Below are 13,198 nucleotides of genomic sequence, written 5' to 3'. Positions count from 1 at the left end.
AATGAACAATGCAACTTCCTTATACAAAAAAATTATTTTAATAATAAAATATCGATACTTGGGAGTCCTTGTATCGATACAGTATCGCCACGCAAAGTATCGCGATACTATACTGTATCGATATTTTCCCCCCACCACTAATTGAAGGCATCACATTCAAACACTGAAGGGTTGAACGCTAGAATTTGAAGATGGGATTCCGAGTGGGGAGAAAAGAAAACGAGAAAGAGAACTCTCTCCTCACATCCTCTTCCTTTATGCAAACAGGCTCGTCAAGATGCCACAAGTAATACATCTGACGCCAAGTGTCCTTTCTTTGACGATATTCAAAGTAGAAAGAGTAGAAAGATATTTAGTTGAAAGAGGATTGTTGAAGCCGTTTTCTTATACATTTTGGACCGTGGCGATGTGATCCATAGGCTGCGCCGCTGCGGCTTCCACTCTTAACCCTTTCACTGCCACACGACAGAAGGTTAACCCATTACTATCACACAGCCGACGGCGATGCTCCATCATTAGCATCATTATTAGCTCCACATCCGATGCTAATGATGGAGCATCGCCGTCGGTTGTGTGATCGTAAAGGGCTAACCTTCTGTATTGGCACAGTGAAAGGGTTAACAGGCTGTCGTGTGGCAGTGAAAGGGTTAAACCCCCTGGACTCCGTCGATCGTCCTGCCCTCCGATGTATTACTGGTGACAGGTGTGACACCCACCACTGTGTCCTTTATGAAAAGGTTGGATGGCCTTCTCTGGTTGAAAGGCGTAACTATCGCTGGTATTTGTTTATTCTTTTAAAGCCCTTACTGGTAAACTTCCCCCTTACATCACAACACTGTTGGAATGGAATCTTGGAACCTATTCTACACGTTCAAATGGCCGCTTGGTTCTCAGGGTTCCTCCAGTTTGCTCTGAACCGGGAAAAACTGCTCTTTCCTTTGATGCTTCCAACACCTGGAACGCCCTCCGACTGACTCTGAAGCTGAAGGTTCTTCCAACACCTGGAACGCCCTCCGACTGACTCTGAAGCTGAAGGTTCTTCCAACACCTGGAACGCCCTCCGACTGACTCTGAAGCTGAAGGTTCTTCCAACACCTGGAACGCCCTCCGACTGACTCTGAAGCTGAAGGTTCTTCCAACACCTGGAACGTCCTCCGACTGACTCTGAAGCTGAAGGTTCTTCCAGCACCTGGAACGTCCTCCGACTGACTCTGAAGCTGAAGGTTCTTCCAACACCTGGAACGCCCTCCGACTGACTCTGAAGCTGAAGGTTCTTCCAACACCTGGAACGTCCTCCGACTGACTCTGAAGCTGAAGGTTCTTCCAACACCTGGAACGCCCTCCGACTGACTCTGAAGCTGAAGGTTCTTCCAACACCTGGAACGTCCTCCGACTGACTCTGAAGCTGAAGGTTCTTCCAACACCTGGAACGCCCTCCGACTGACTCTGAAGCTGAAGGTTCTTCCAACACCTGGAACGCCCTCCGACTGACTCTGAAGCTGAAGGTTCTTCAAACACCTGGAACGCCCTCCGACTGACTCTGAAGCTGAAGGTTCTTCCAACACCTGGAACGCCCTCCGACTGACTGAGGCTGAAGGTTCTTCAAACACCTGGAACGCCCTCCGACTGACTCTGAAGCTGAAGGTTCTTCAAACACCTGGAACGCCCTCCGACTGACTCTGAAGCTGAAGGTTCTTCCAGCACCTGGAACGCCCTCCGACTGACTCTGAAACTGAAGGTTCTTCCAGCACCTGGAACGCCCTCCGACTGACTCTGAAGCTGAAGGTTCTTCCAGCACCTGGACTGTCCTCTGACTGACTCTGAAGCTGAAGGTTCTTCAAACACCTGGAACGCCCTCCGACTGACTCTGAAGCTGAAGGTTCTTCCAACACCTGGAACGCCCTCCGACTGACTCTGAAGCTGAAGGTTCTTCCAACACCTGGAACGCCCTCCGACTGACTCTGAAGCTGAAGGTCCTTCCAACACCTGGAACGCCCTCCGACTGACTCTGAAGCTGAAGGTTCTTCCAGCACCTGGAACGCCCTCCGACTGACTCTGAAGCTGAAGGTGCTTCCAACACCTGGAACGTCCTCCGACTGACTCTGAAGCTGAAGGTTCTTCCAACACCTGGAACGCCCTCCGACTGACTCTGAGGCTGAAGGTTGTTCCTTCTCTCGCTGCGTTTAAAAGTACGATCTCCGACCGCCGTGTGTCGACTTGTAACCGTCTTAGCGGATTCTTTTGACCATTTATTCTTATTTATTGTGCCTATATGTATGAAATGGCTGATAATAACCAGTGTCTTGTTTTGTGCGCTCGTCGTCGCTGTAAATGAGGGCGACCTCGGTGTCTCACGAGTTTGAAATACAGGTTTGAAATGAGAATGAAATGAGACATTCGACGACATGCACCTTCTCACACACACAGTAGGTTCCAGCTACGTTAGTCGGGCAGCGGGGCCCGTGTGAGTGGTGATACCTTGCGGGCGCTCGCTAGCGGCCTGAGCGGACGATCCTGTGGGAGAGTGCTGCAGGTTTCCTGAGCCAGCATTAACGGTCAAGAGAAGAGGAGACACACAACTCAGAATGCAACACTTTTTTTTAAAGACTCTTAACCCCCACCACCTGCACGGTTAGGGCACCTTGTGTATACTGCACCTTGTGTATACTGCACCTTGTGTGTACTGCACCTTGTGTATACTGCACCTTGTGTATACTGCACCTTGTGTATACTGCACCTTGTGTATACTGCACCTTGTGTATACTGCACCTTGTGTATACTGCACCTTGTGTATACTGCACCTTGTGTATACTGCACCTTGTGTATACTGCACCTTGTGTGTATACTGTACCTTGTGTATACTGCACCTTGTGTATACTGCACCTTGTGTATACTGTACCTTGTGTGTATACTGTACCTTGTGTATACTGCACCTTGTGTGTACTGCACCTTGTGTATACTGCACCTTGTGTATACTGCACCTTGTGTGTACTGCACCTTGTGTATACTGCACCTTGTGTATACTGCACCTTGTGTATACTGCACCTTGTGTGTACTGCACCTTGTGTATACTGTACCTTGTGTATACTGCACCTTGTGTATACTGCACCTTGTGTATACTGTACCTTGTGTATACTGCACCTTGTGTATACTGCACCTTGTGTATACTGCACCTTGTGTATACTGCACCTTGTGTATACTGCACCTTGTGTATACTGCACCTTGTGTATACTGTACCTTGTGTATACTGTACCTTGTGTGTATACTGTACCTTGTGTATACTGCACCTTGTGTGTACTGCACCTTGTGTATACTGCACCTTGTGTATACTGCACCTTGTGTGTACTGCACCTTGTGTATACTGCACCTTGTGTATACTGCACCTTGTGTATACTGCACCTTGTGTATACTGCACCTTGTGTGTACTGCACCTTGTGTATACTGCACCTTGTGTATACTGCACCTTGTGTATACTGCACCTTGTGTATACTGTACCTAGTGTATACTGTACCTAGTGTATACTGCACCTTGTGTATACTGTACCTTGTGTATACTGCACCTTGTGTATACTGTACCTAGTGTATACTGTACCTTGTGTATACTGCACCTTGTGTATACTGTACCTTGTATATACTGTACCTTGTGTATACTGCACCTTGTGTATACTGTACCTTGTATATACTGTACCTTGTGTATACTGCACCTTGTGTGTACTGCACCTTGTGTATACTGCACCTTGTGTATACTGCACCTTGTGTGTACTGCACCTTGTGTATACTGCACCTTGTGTATACTGCACCTTGTGTATACTGCACCTTGTGTATACTGTACCTTGTGTATACTGCACCTTGTGTGTACTGTACCTTGTGTATAGTGTACCTTGTGTGTACTGCACCTTGTGTATACTGTACCTTGTGTATACTGCACCTTGTGTATACTGCACCTAGTGTATACTGCACCTAGTGTATACTGCACCTTGTGTATACTGCACCTTGTGTATACTGTACCTTGTGTATACTGCACCTTGTGTGTACTGTACCTTGTGTATAGTGTACCTTGTGTGTACTGCACTTAGTGTATACTGCACTTAGTGTATACTGCACTTAGTGTATACTGCACCTAGTGTAGACTGCACCTTGTGTATACAGTTTACTTATATATTCAGATTCAAATTCTTTATTGCAACGTATAATATATCCGATGAGGTCATACAGACCCTGATCTGCACCTTTGTTTACACCGTTTATTATTCTCGTATTTTTATATTTAGAGTTAATTATATTGTTTACTTTTATCTTCAGAGTTAATTTTATTGCCTATATTTATGCGTTTCTACTAGGGCTGTCAGTTTATAGCGTTAATTAGATTAATTAATTACACAGCAAATTAATCACGTTATGAAAATTAACTACAAAAAAAAAAAAAAATCTCATTCATTCCATAAGAATGTAGAATAAACATTTACAGACTTTAAAAAAAAAAAATGTAATGGCATGTTCTTGATATCTGATTCTAGGGACATCTACGGATCTCAGGGAATGTATCCCCAGTGTCAGAAATACTGTGTCTGTTACGAGGCTTGAGTCAATGGACCTGTCTCAAACCCTGCCCCTTTTCTTGATCCTCCAATCACAACTGTCGCTTACCTCGGACAAACCAAGTTTGTCCGAGGTAAGCGACAGCTGTGATTGGAGGATCAAGAAAAGAGGGCAGGGTTTGAGACAGGTCCATTGTAATGAACCAAATGAGAATATCAATTCAATTATTATTATTTTTTTTTTTATCTTTGACTGTGAATAATAACACCATGATGCTAAAATTGACCAGACCTGAAAAATCTTAAGCAAATGAATAACTGGAAGATGATTAAACAGAAGGTTTTGTAGATACAGTACTGAATTCTGCCACCCGGACACATGCCATTTGAAATATGATTATAGAATATCAGGCCTAAAATGGTTATGCGATTAATTAATTACAAATCCTGTAATTAATTAGATACATTTTTTTTAATCGCCTGACAGCACTAGTTTCTACCATCACCCTGCCCATACCTGTACCGCCCCTCCCCCCTCCTCCATGCTGCTACCCTGCCCATACCTGTACCGCCCCTCCCCCCTCCCCCCTCCTCCATGCTGCTATGACGCCTGAATTTCCCCAAGGGGATCAATAAAGGAATATCTTAACTTAAGATCATGAGATGGTTGTGCTCATTCGGTTAAGTAAAACTTGATTATTATTAGTTGTAGTTGTTGTTGTTGTTGTTGTTGTTGTTGTTGTTGTTGTTGTTGTTGTATGTGCTAGGAATGATATCTAAAACTATGTGTGTAAAGCACAGAGCCTGAGTTGTGAAAAAAAATACCTGGGCTCATCCCCGAGGCAACAGTGACACCTAGTGACCGTAATGAGTCATGACATGCACAGAGAAGTGACGTGTGAATCATCAAGTCGAGCACGAACCTCTCAAATTCGTCTAGAATGAACACCTGTGTGGTTTGAGAGCGAGACCATGTCCCATGTTACCGTGTGTACTGCACAGACCTTTTTGGAAAATGTAAACGTTGGAAAGGACACTTTTAACCCCCGTTGGTCCCCGGCTGACGGGCTACATAGTGTTTGTGCTCAGAGCTTTTAGGGGCTGCGGTACCAAGTACCCTCTGAACTGGAGATGACGCCAGATTCCGCCTACGGTAAAGCGGTGCGTCTCACTGCGTTCACGTCTTCCATTGACTTGCATGCATTAGCGCCGCCTCTAAGCTTCCCTTTGCCTTGTATTTGAACAGACTCACTACCAAAGGGTTAACCCTTTCACTGCGACAATACAGAAGGTTAACCCCTTTCACTGCGACAATACAGAAGGTTAACCCTTTCACTGCGACAATACAGAAGGTTAACCCTTTCACTGCGACAATACAGAAGGTTAACCATTTCACTGCCACACGCCAAAGGGTTAACCGTCTGTAGTGTGGTAGTGAAAGGGTTAACCGTCTGTAGTGTGGTAGTGAAAGGGTTAACCGTATGTAGTGTGGTAGTGAAAGGGTTAAGGAGCTGATCTGTCATCACTGATCTGCTGTTTACAGCGATGACATCATCACAGACCGTGTGGCTAGAGGGGGTGGTCTGAGGGTTTATAAACACAGTGATGGCGTCGTCAGAGACCGCGTGGCTAGAGGGGGTGGTCTGAGGGTTTATAAACACAGCGATGACGTCGTCAGCGACAGCGTGGCTAGAGGGGGTGGTCTGAGGGTTTATAAACACAGTGATGACGTCGCCACAGACCGCCGCGTGGCTAGAGGGGGTGGTCCGAGGGTTACCTGGAGGTCCAACAGGAGGTCCTTGGCCCTGTATGGGTCCAGGAGCACCTCCCATGTTGGGGGGTTGTTGTTGCATCATCTGGGGGTTTCCGTTGACGTGCATCCCGGGCTGGTGAGAGGGGAGCAGAAACAAGCCCTGGATTGGTCTCAAATGTCCATTTTAAACACTTCATACATGGACTTTGTAGTCAAGAGGTCACATCACTGTCCATTAGGGGGGTAACAACGCAACCTCACAACGATTAACTTACGATTATTCAGGCAACGATTCAATGCATCATGAAATCTCTTCATTTGACCACGATTCGCTTTGATTAATTTTCTATACATTTTCTATCATTTAATTCCCCAAACATTTTTGAATACACAAATGTGGCTGGGGGAACTCAGGGTGAATGGACTATAGGTCAATAAAAACAATAAAAAAATGTTTAGATTAATTTAGATTATAATCGATTCCAACATTCAAATCGATGCAGTTGAATCGTCACAATAGAATCGAGGCATTTCGATTAATCGATGCATCGTTACACCCCTACTGTCACTCATAAAAAAAAATATAAATATAGTAATGAGTGGGTGGCTTGGTCTTATTTGATATGATACATTTATTTATATTGCGCCCCTCAACCAATAGTTACATCGGCCCGGGGCGCATCCCGGGAAAGAGAGAGAAACAAAAAAAGACAGGAACAATATACGGAAACAGAGAAAAATACATGCAGGCCAACCAAGCAGATAGAGAACAGACAGACATAATACACCAGACATACAATACAAAAACGAGCTCATGGATTGTTTATGGCGAATAGGTGGGTTCTGAGCGTGGCCTTAAAGGTCCGTAGGGTGCTTGCAGATTTCAGGTCGAGTGGGAGCTCGTTCCAGAGGGTCGGTGCTGCGACTGCGAAAGCCCGGTTTCCCTTAGTCACCGGTCTTGTGTCGGGGGGGACTTTTAGGCAGATTTGGTGGGGCTGGTCAGTGGTGCTGCACCTACCATGGGCTGTGGCCTGGAGGCCTCTCTGGGCTGGGTGTGGGGGTGTGGTGCTGCACCTACCATGGGCTGTGGCCTGGAGGCCTCTCTGGGCTGGGTGTGGGGGTGTGGTGGGGCACCTACCATGGGCTGCTGTGGCTGGGAGGCCTCTCTGGGCTGGGTGTGGGGGTGTGGTGGGGCACCTACCATGGGCTGCTGCTGTGGCTGGGAGGCCTCTCTGGGCTGGGTGTGGTGGTGTGGTGGGGCACCTACCATGGGCTGTGGCCTGGAGGCCTCTCTGGGCTGGGTGTGGTGGTGTGGTGGGGCACCTACCATGGGCTGTGGCCTGGAGGCCTCTCTGGGCTGGGTGTGGTGGGGCACCTACCATGGGCTGTGGCCTGGAGGCCTCTCTGGGCTGGGTGTGGTGGTGTGGTGGGGCACCTACCATGGGCTGCTGTGGCTGGGAGGCCTCTCTGGGCTGGGTGTGGTGGTGTGGTGGGGCACCTACCATGGGCTGTGGCTGGGAGGCCTCTCTGGGCTGGGTGTGGGGGTGTGGTGGGGCACCTACCATGGGCTGCTGCTGTGGCTGGGAGGCCTCTCTGGGCTGGGTGTGTGGTGGTGTGGTGGGGCACCTACCATGGGCTGTGGCTGGGAGGCCACTCTGGGCTGGGTGTGGTGGTGGTGTGGTGGGGCACCTACCATGGGCTGCTGTGGCTGGGAGGCCTCTCTGGGCTGGGTGTGGGGGTGTGGTGGGGCACCTACCATGGGCTGCTGCTGTGGCTGGGAGGCCGGGGCGAGGGTCTGGACAGGAAGAGCAGCTGGAGGGGCCGAGTCGCGGCTGCTGGGGACCAGGGGCTGCACTGTGGTCTGACGGTGCAGCATTTTCTGGTGGATCAGAGCACATTCAAATACTTTATTTGGTTCCACAAATTATATTACATAAACAGGGAATCAAATGTATCGGGGGCCAAGCAGCACTGAACACTTAACGGACACATAGCACCTCCTTCTCCACGCGGCTAAGCTGCCAATAATAGCGGAGACAATATTTGCAATTGGTTTGGCTTTTCTTTTAGACATTGCAGCAATTCTCAGGCCACACACACACACATTTAAACATTACATTAGTTTAAATTAGTATTAAAATGAACTGCATTTATATAACGATTTTTATCCAAAGCGCTTTAGAATTGATGCCTCAGTCCAATTGACCCGTTCACTCACACATTCACACTGACGGCGGCGGCGGAGGCGACCATGCAAGGTGCCAACCTGCTCATCGGGAGCAGTTAGGGGGTTAAGTGCCTTGCTCGAGGACACTTCGACACGCTGCAGAGGGAGGAGCGGGAATCGAACCTGGAACCTTCCGATTACCGAGCCACTGTCGCCCCATAAAACCTGTGCAGTGCCGGTTCAGTGCCGGTTGAGTACGGCTGCTGGCAGGTCTCTCTCCCCAGAGACACTCCTCCTCCAGTCACCTTCACACTCAGCGCTGCTGCCAAGTGTGAAGACGAGCGGCTCCGGAGGAGGAGAGACAGACAGACAGACAGACAGATGTACAGACAGACAGACAGACAGACAGACAGACGGGACAGACTCCCGGTAACATCTATAATTGATTTTAAGGTCCTCCTCCTTATATACAAAGCACTAAATGGAACAGGACCGAGCTACATTGCCAATAATCTCGTCAACGATGTGCCTCCTAGAACATTATGATCCCGGCCACAGCCAAGAGAAGATTGAAGATGCAGCCTTTGCGAATTATGCACCAAAGCTATGGAACACCCTGCCTCTGAACATTAGGGAGATAGATCACTAAATACTTTTTTTTTTTTAAAGGTAAGCTAAAAAACGTACCTCTTCTCCTTCGCCTTTTTAATACACTCTGCCACTTCAAGACTCATTACACCCACACTATGGTTATTGTACTGTATTGTAATGAGAGCTCTTCTTGTATGAAAGACACTGTCTGACGAACAATCCTACTGACCCTTAGCTGCCAGAGTCGTACCCTTCCTGCTGACTTGTCGTACAGAACTTGTAAGTCGCTTTGGATAAAAGTGTCAGCTAAATGACTTAAACTTACATTTAGTCATTTAGCTGAACGCTTTCCAAAGCGACTTACAAGTTCTGTACAACAAGTCAGCAGGAAGGGCACAATTCTTTCAGCTGAGTAACAATGTTCATCAAACAGTGCTGAAACGTGGGCGCTGCAGTGTTGAGTGCATAGTAGGAGACATATTATTCCTCTTCCCAATTTTTTTTTTTTTTTTTTAGTTATAACTACTATATTCCATTGTGCTATATTTAATGTATATCCCTTTATTCAACCTCTTTATTTACAGTTGTACAGCCCTGGCCTATATTTTTTAATCATAATGCTTAACTTAACTCGGCAATAAAGACCTTTCTGATTCTGATTAGTATAGTAGGTAGTAGTAGAGACATATTAACATAGTAGGTACAGGGCTGTACAGTGCGAGATATATATCGCACGTGCTACAGCAACATCGATCTGTGCGATGAATGGATTTACTTCAGTAGCACTGGTGCGATAGGCATTCGGTTCATATCGATACTCTTATTTTGAAAATCCTGTGGCGGGTCTCATTTCCGCCCCAAGCGCAGCTCCAGCTATAATATCTATGGCTCCGGCAGCTAGCAACGTTCGGTTCATATCAATACTCTTATTTTGAAAATCCCGTGGCAACTCGTCATATCCGCCCAGTCCGTGCTTCTGCTGGCATTAAGCAGAGCAGGGCTACACAGCAGTGCGCCTATTTTGCGACCCGAAATAAGTCAGTTTTTATTTTTTTCTCACAACGGGTCAAATGCATCTAACATGCTTTGCATCATCGCCATTCCTTTATGCCCACATCGCCCGAAATTAACGTTACGTTAGCGTAAGCTAACAAGCTAATCCTGATCAGAGGCAGAACCATAGGGCAACAGCAGAAAGTGGGGAATGACATCATCGTCTCTCCAAACGCACACACCCCCGTTCTCTGTCTGTGTGTGTGTGTGTGTGTGTGTGTGTGTGTGTGTGTGTGTGTGTGCGTGCGCGCCCGGAAAGACGACAAAGCCAGGAGTATATTATAGTAAACTGAGGATAACTGAGGATGGACAATATATAATGTTGATATTCAAATATAAAAGAAAATTATAATAAATGAATTCATGATCACCATGCAACATAAAACAATTGCAGGAATGGTTTGGGAGGAAGGGGTTTTAAGTTGCGTGTTGTGAGTTCCAACATTTTTTACTTGAAGTTTGAAGCTCAATATATCAAAACGTGGCACTTTACAGTGAACAGGAGGTCTATTTGTATTAAAAACAATAGATTGTTTTTTCATTTAAATGTCTGGAAGAGCTAAATAATTTTTTCTCAAATGATATTTTCATTTCCTTTTTTGAGTTGATCTAAATGTTACCGATTGTGTTAAATGGGCTTATGATGATATCGTCTCATATCGATTGCAGGCACCTGCATCGTATCGTGGCAGATATCGGCAAATATCGTATCGTTGTCCAAAGAATCGATATCGTATTGTATCGTGATGAAACTGGTGATTCCCACCCCTAGTAGAGTCCATCCAACACAAAATCCCATAATTCCTTACACGTAACGTGTCTGGCTGTGTGACGTCAATTTGTCAGCATGAAAATGACAGCCAAACATGGCACTGCAACTAAATAACACAAAACAATTGGCACATTTGTGACTGTTACAAATATAACACGTTTTATACTTGTGCTACAAAACTATCAACCTCTGTAGCACCAGTGCTATGTGCAAAAAAAGTTAATGTACAGCCCTGAGGTAGTAGTAGAGACAATTAGTATAGTAGGTAGTAGTATAGCCTAGGCAAGGAAGATTATTTAGTAGCAAAGTGCCCGATAGTAAAAGATTGGGGAATACAGTGGCTCGGGAGGTAGAGCAGTCGTCTGGTAACCAGTTATCAGGTAACCCAGTTTGATTCCCGCTCCTCCTGGGCAGAGCGTCGATGTGTCCTTGAGCGAGACACTTAACAGCTAGCTACCGATGAGCAGGTTGTCATTTGGCACCTTGCATGGTCGCCTCCGCCGTCGGTGTGTGAATCAGGGTTTCCGTTCGAAAAAATTGTTGCCGGTCTCAGTGTCCGGTAGATTTCAATCTACCGGACAAATGGGATCAATTCCGGTCAGAGTTTATTGAGCTTAAAAACAATTGATAGGCAGGCTATATAAAGAATGACATCCTCAAGGCATTTATAATATTTTAACTTAAAACTACTTTTGCGTATATAGTCATTAATATATTCCAAATAAAATAAGTCCCTCGAGACTTCGTGCTGCTGGCGACTTGAGGTGTCGGTGGGCAGTCTGCCCGACATTAATAAACAGCAGTCTGTTATAATCACATTTTTATGAGCTAACGAATTCCGTTATATTGGACATTTGTATTAATTATATCAAGCGAAGAACTGAGAAATTTGGCAGAGAGACGGCAACATTATCGTGGGTTTGCGTGATGACTCCACCTCCCAACGACTTCAGTGCTGGATTTGCGAGAGCATGCAGCTGCAGAGCCGCAGAGCCAGCTGCGTTTTCAGGTCCGATCTGGGGACCGCTCAGCAGCGCCCCCCACCCAACAGCTGAATTGCCAATGGCTGAATTGGAATACTGCACTGTGCGGGCACAGCTCTGTGGGTTCTGCGGCTCTGCAGCTGCATGCTCTCGCAAATCCAGCACCAAGCTCCCGCTGACAACATCGTTGTCATTATTAGACCTGCTTGGTGAAGCATCAATGAAACAAATGTAATGATTGTTTCGTTCATCGCATAGGCTATTTAATTTTAGCCTATTTTAATACAATTCAAATAATCAAATTGTGCTTAGAGGGAATTATTTTCACCGGACATTATGACCGGAGAGATTAAATATGTCGGACTTCAACAGATTTTGCCGGTCAAAAACCGGTAATTACCGGACAACGGAAACCCTGGTGTGAATGTGTGAGTGAATGGGTGAAATGTGAGGAACAAAATTGTAAAGCGCTTTGGATGAAAGCCGCTATATAAACACCATTTAAAAAGGACAGTACGAAGGGTTAGTATTTTCAGATATTGATTGAAAAAGTGTGTTTTTTTTTAGTCGACGGCGGAGATGTAAATGTAAATTCACGGTTGAAACAGTCATAAGGATCTGAGGCGGTTACACAGAGTCGGTGAAAGTGCTCCCGTCCTCAGTACCGCGTCCCCCCAGTGTGGCTCTCAGCGGGCGGGGCTCACCAGGGCGATCTCCGAGTCCACGATCCTCATCACCACCTGGGCCTGCAGCAGGGCGAAGGCCAGCTGGGGGTTCTGGAGTAGCATGTTCCGGGCCTCCTGGGGGCTGTTCTGCACACACAGCTGGAGAGACAGGAAGCACATTATTTTATTATCACAACAGAATACAGACGACAAGGCTCCCCCTGCTGGCCCGCCCAAGTAACATCACGTGACCTTTCCATGACTTATGTAGGTCACGCAAATAACTAGGGATGCATGGATACTGGCATCACCGCACTGCAGGTTAACCCTTTCACTACCACACTACAGGTTAACCCTTTCACTACCACACTACAGAAGGTTAACCTTTCACTGCCATACTACAGAAGGTTAACCCTTTCACTACCACACTACAGACTGTTAACCCTTGCACTACCACACTACAGAAGGTTAACCTTTCACTGCCATACTACAGAAGGTTAACCCTTTCACTACCACACTACAGACTGTTAACCCTTGCACTACCACACTACAGACGGTTAACCCTTGCACTACCACACTACAAAGGGTTAACCCTTTCACTACCACACTACAGGTTAACCCTTTCACTACCATACTACAGAAGGTTAACCCTTTCACTACCACACTACAGACGGTTA

General features: G+C 46.5%; 1 protein-coding gene across 2 annotated transcripts in view; it reads right to left on the bottom strand.

The window, feature by feature from the left end:
- Positions 1 to 13,198, bottom strand: part of cstf2 (cleavage stimulation factor, 3' pre-RNA, subunit 2) — a 50,675-nt gene that overhangs the window by 22,618 nt on the left and 14,859 nt on the right. For both annotated transcript variants that reach the window (XM_084331563.1, XM_084331564.1), the window contains exons 5-7: positions 12,561 to 12,680; positions 8,047 to 8,169; positions 6,315 to 6,423 (exon numbers count right to left, since the gene is read on the bottom strand). In XM_084331563.1, coding sequence (XP_084187689.1) covers positions 6,315 to 6,423; positions 8,047 to 8,169; positions 12,561 to 12,680 — 352 coding nt within the window. The remainder of the gene's footprint in view (positions 1 to 6,314; positions 6,424 to 8,046; positions 8,170 to 12,560; positions 12,681 to 13,198) is intronic.

Source organism: Notolepis coatsorum, assembly GCF_963971535.1.
Source record: "Notolepis coatsorum genome assembly, chromosome: 16".
NCBI classification, from domain to species: domain Eukaryota; kingdom Metazoa; phylum Chordata; class Actinopteri; order Aulopiformes; family Paralepididae; genus Notolepis; species Notolepis coatsorum.
Note: the sequence above shows the minus strand (reverse complement) of the source record. Positions and strands in the feature narration are given on the sequence as shown.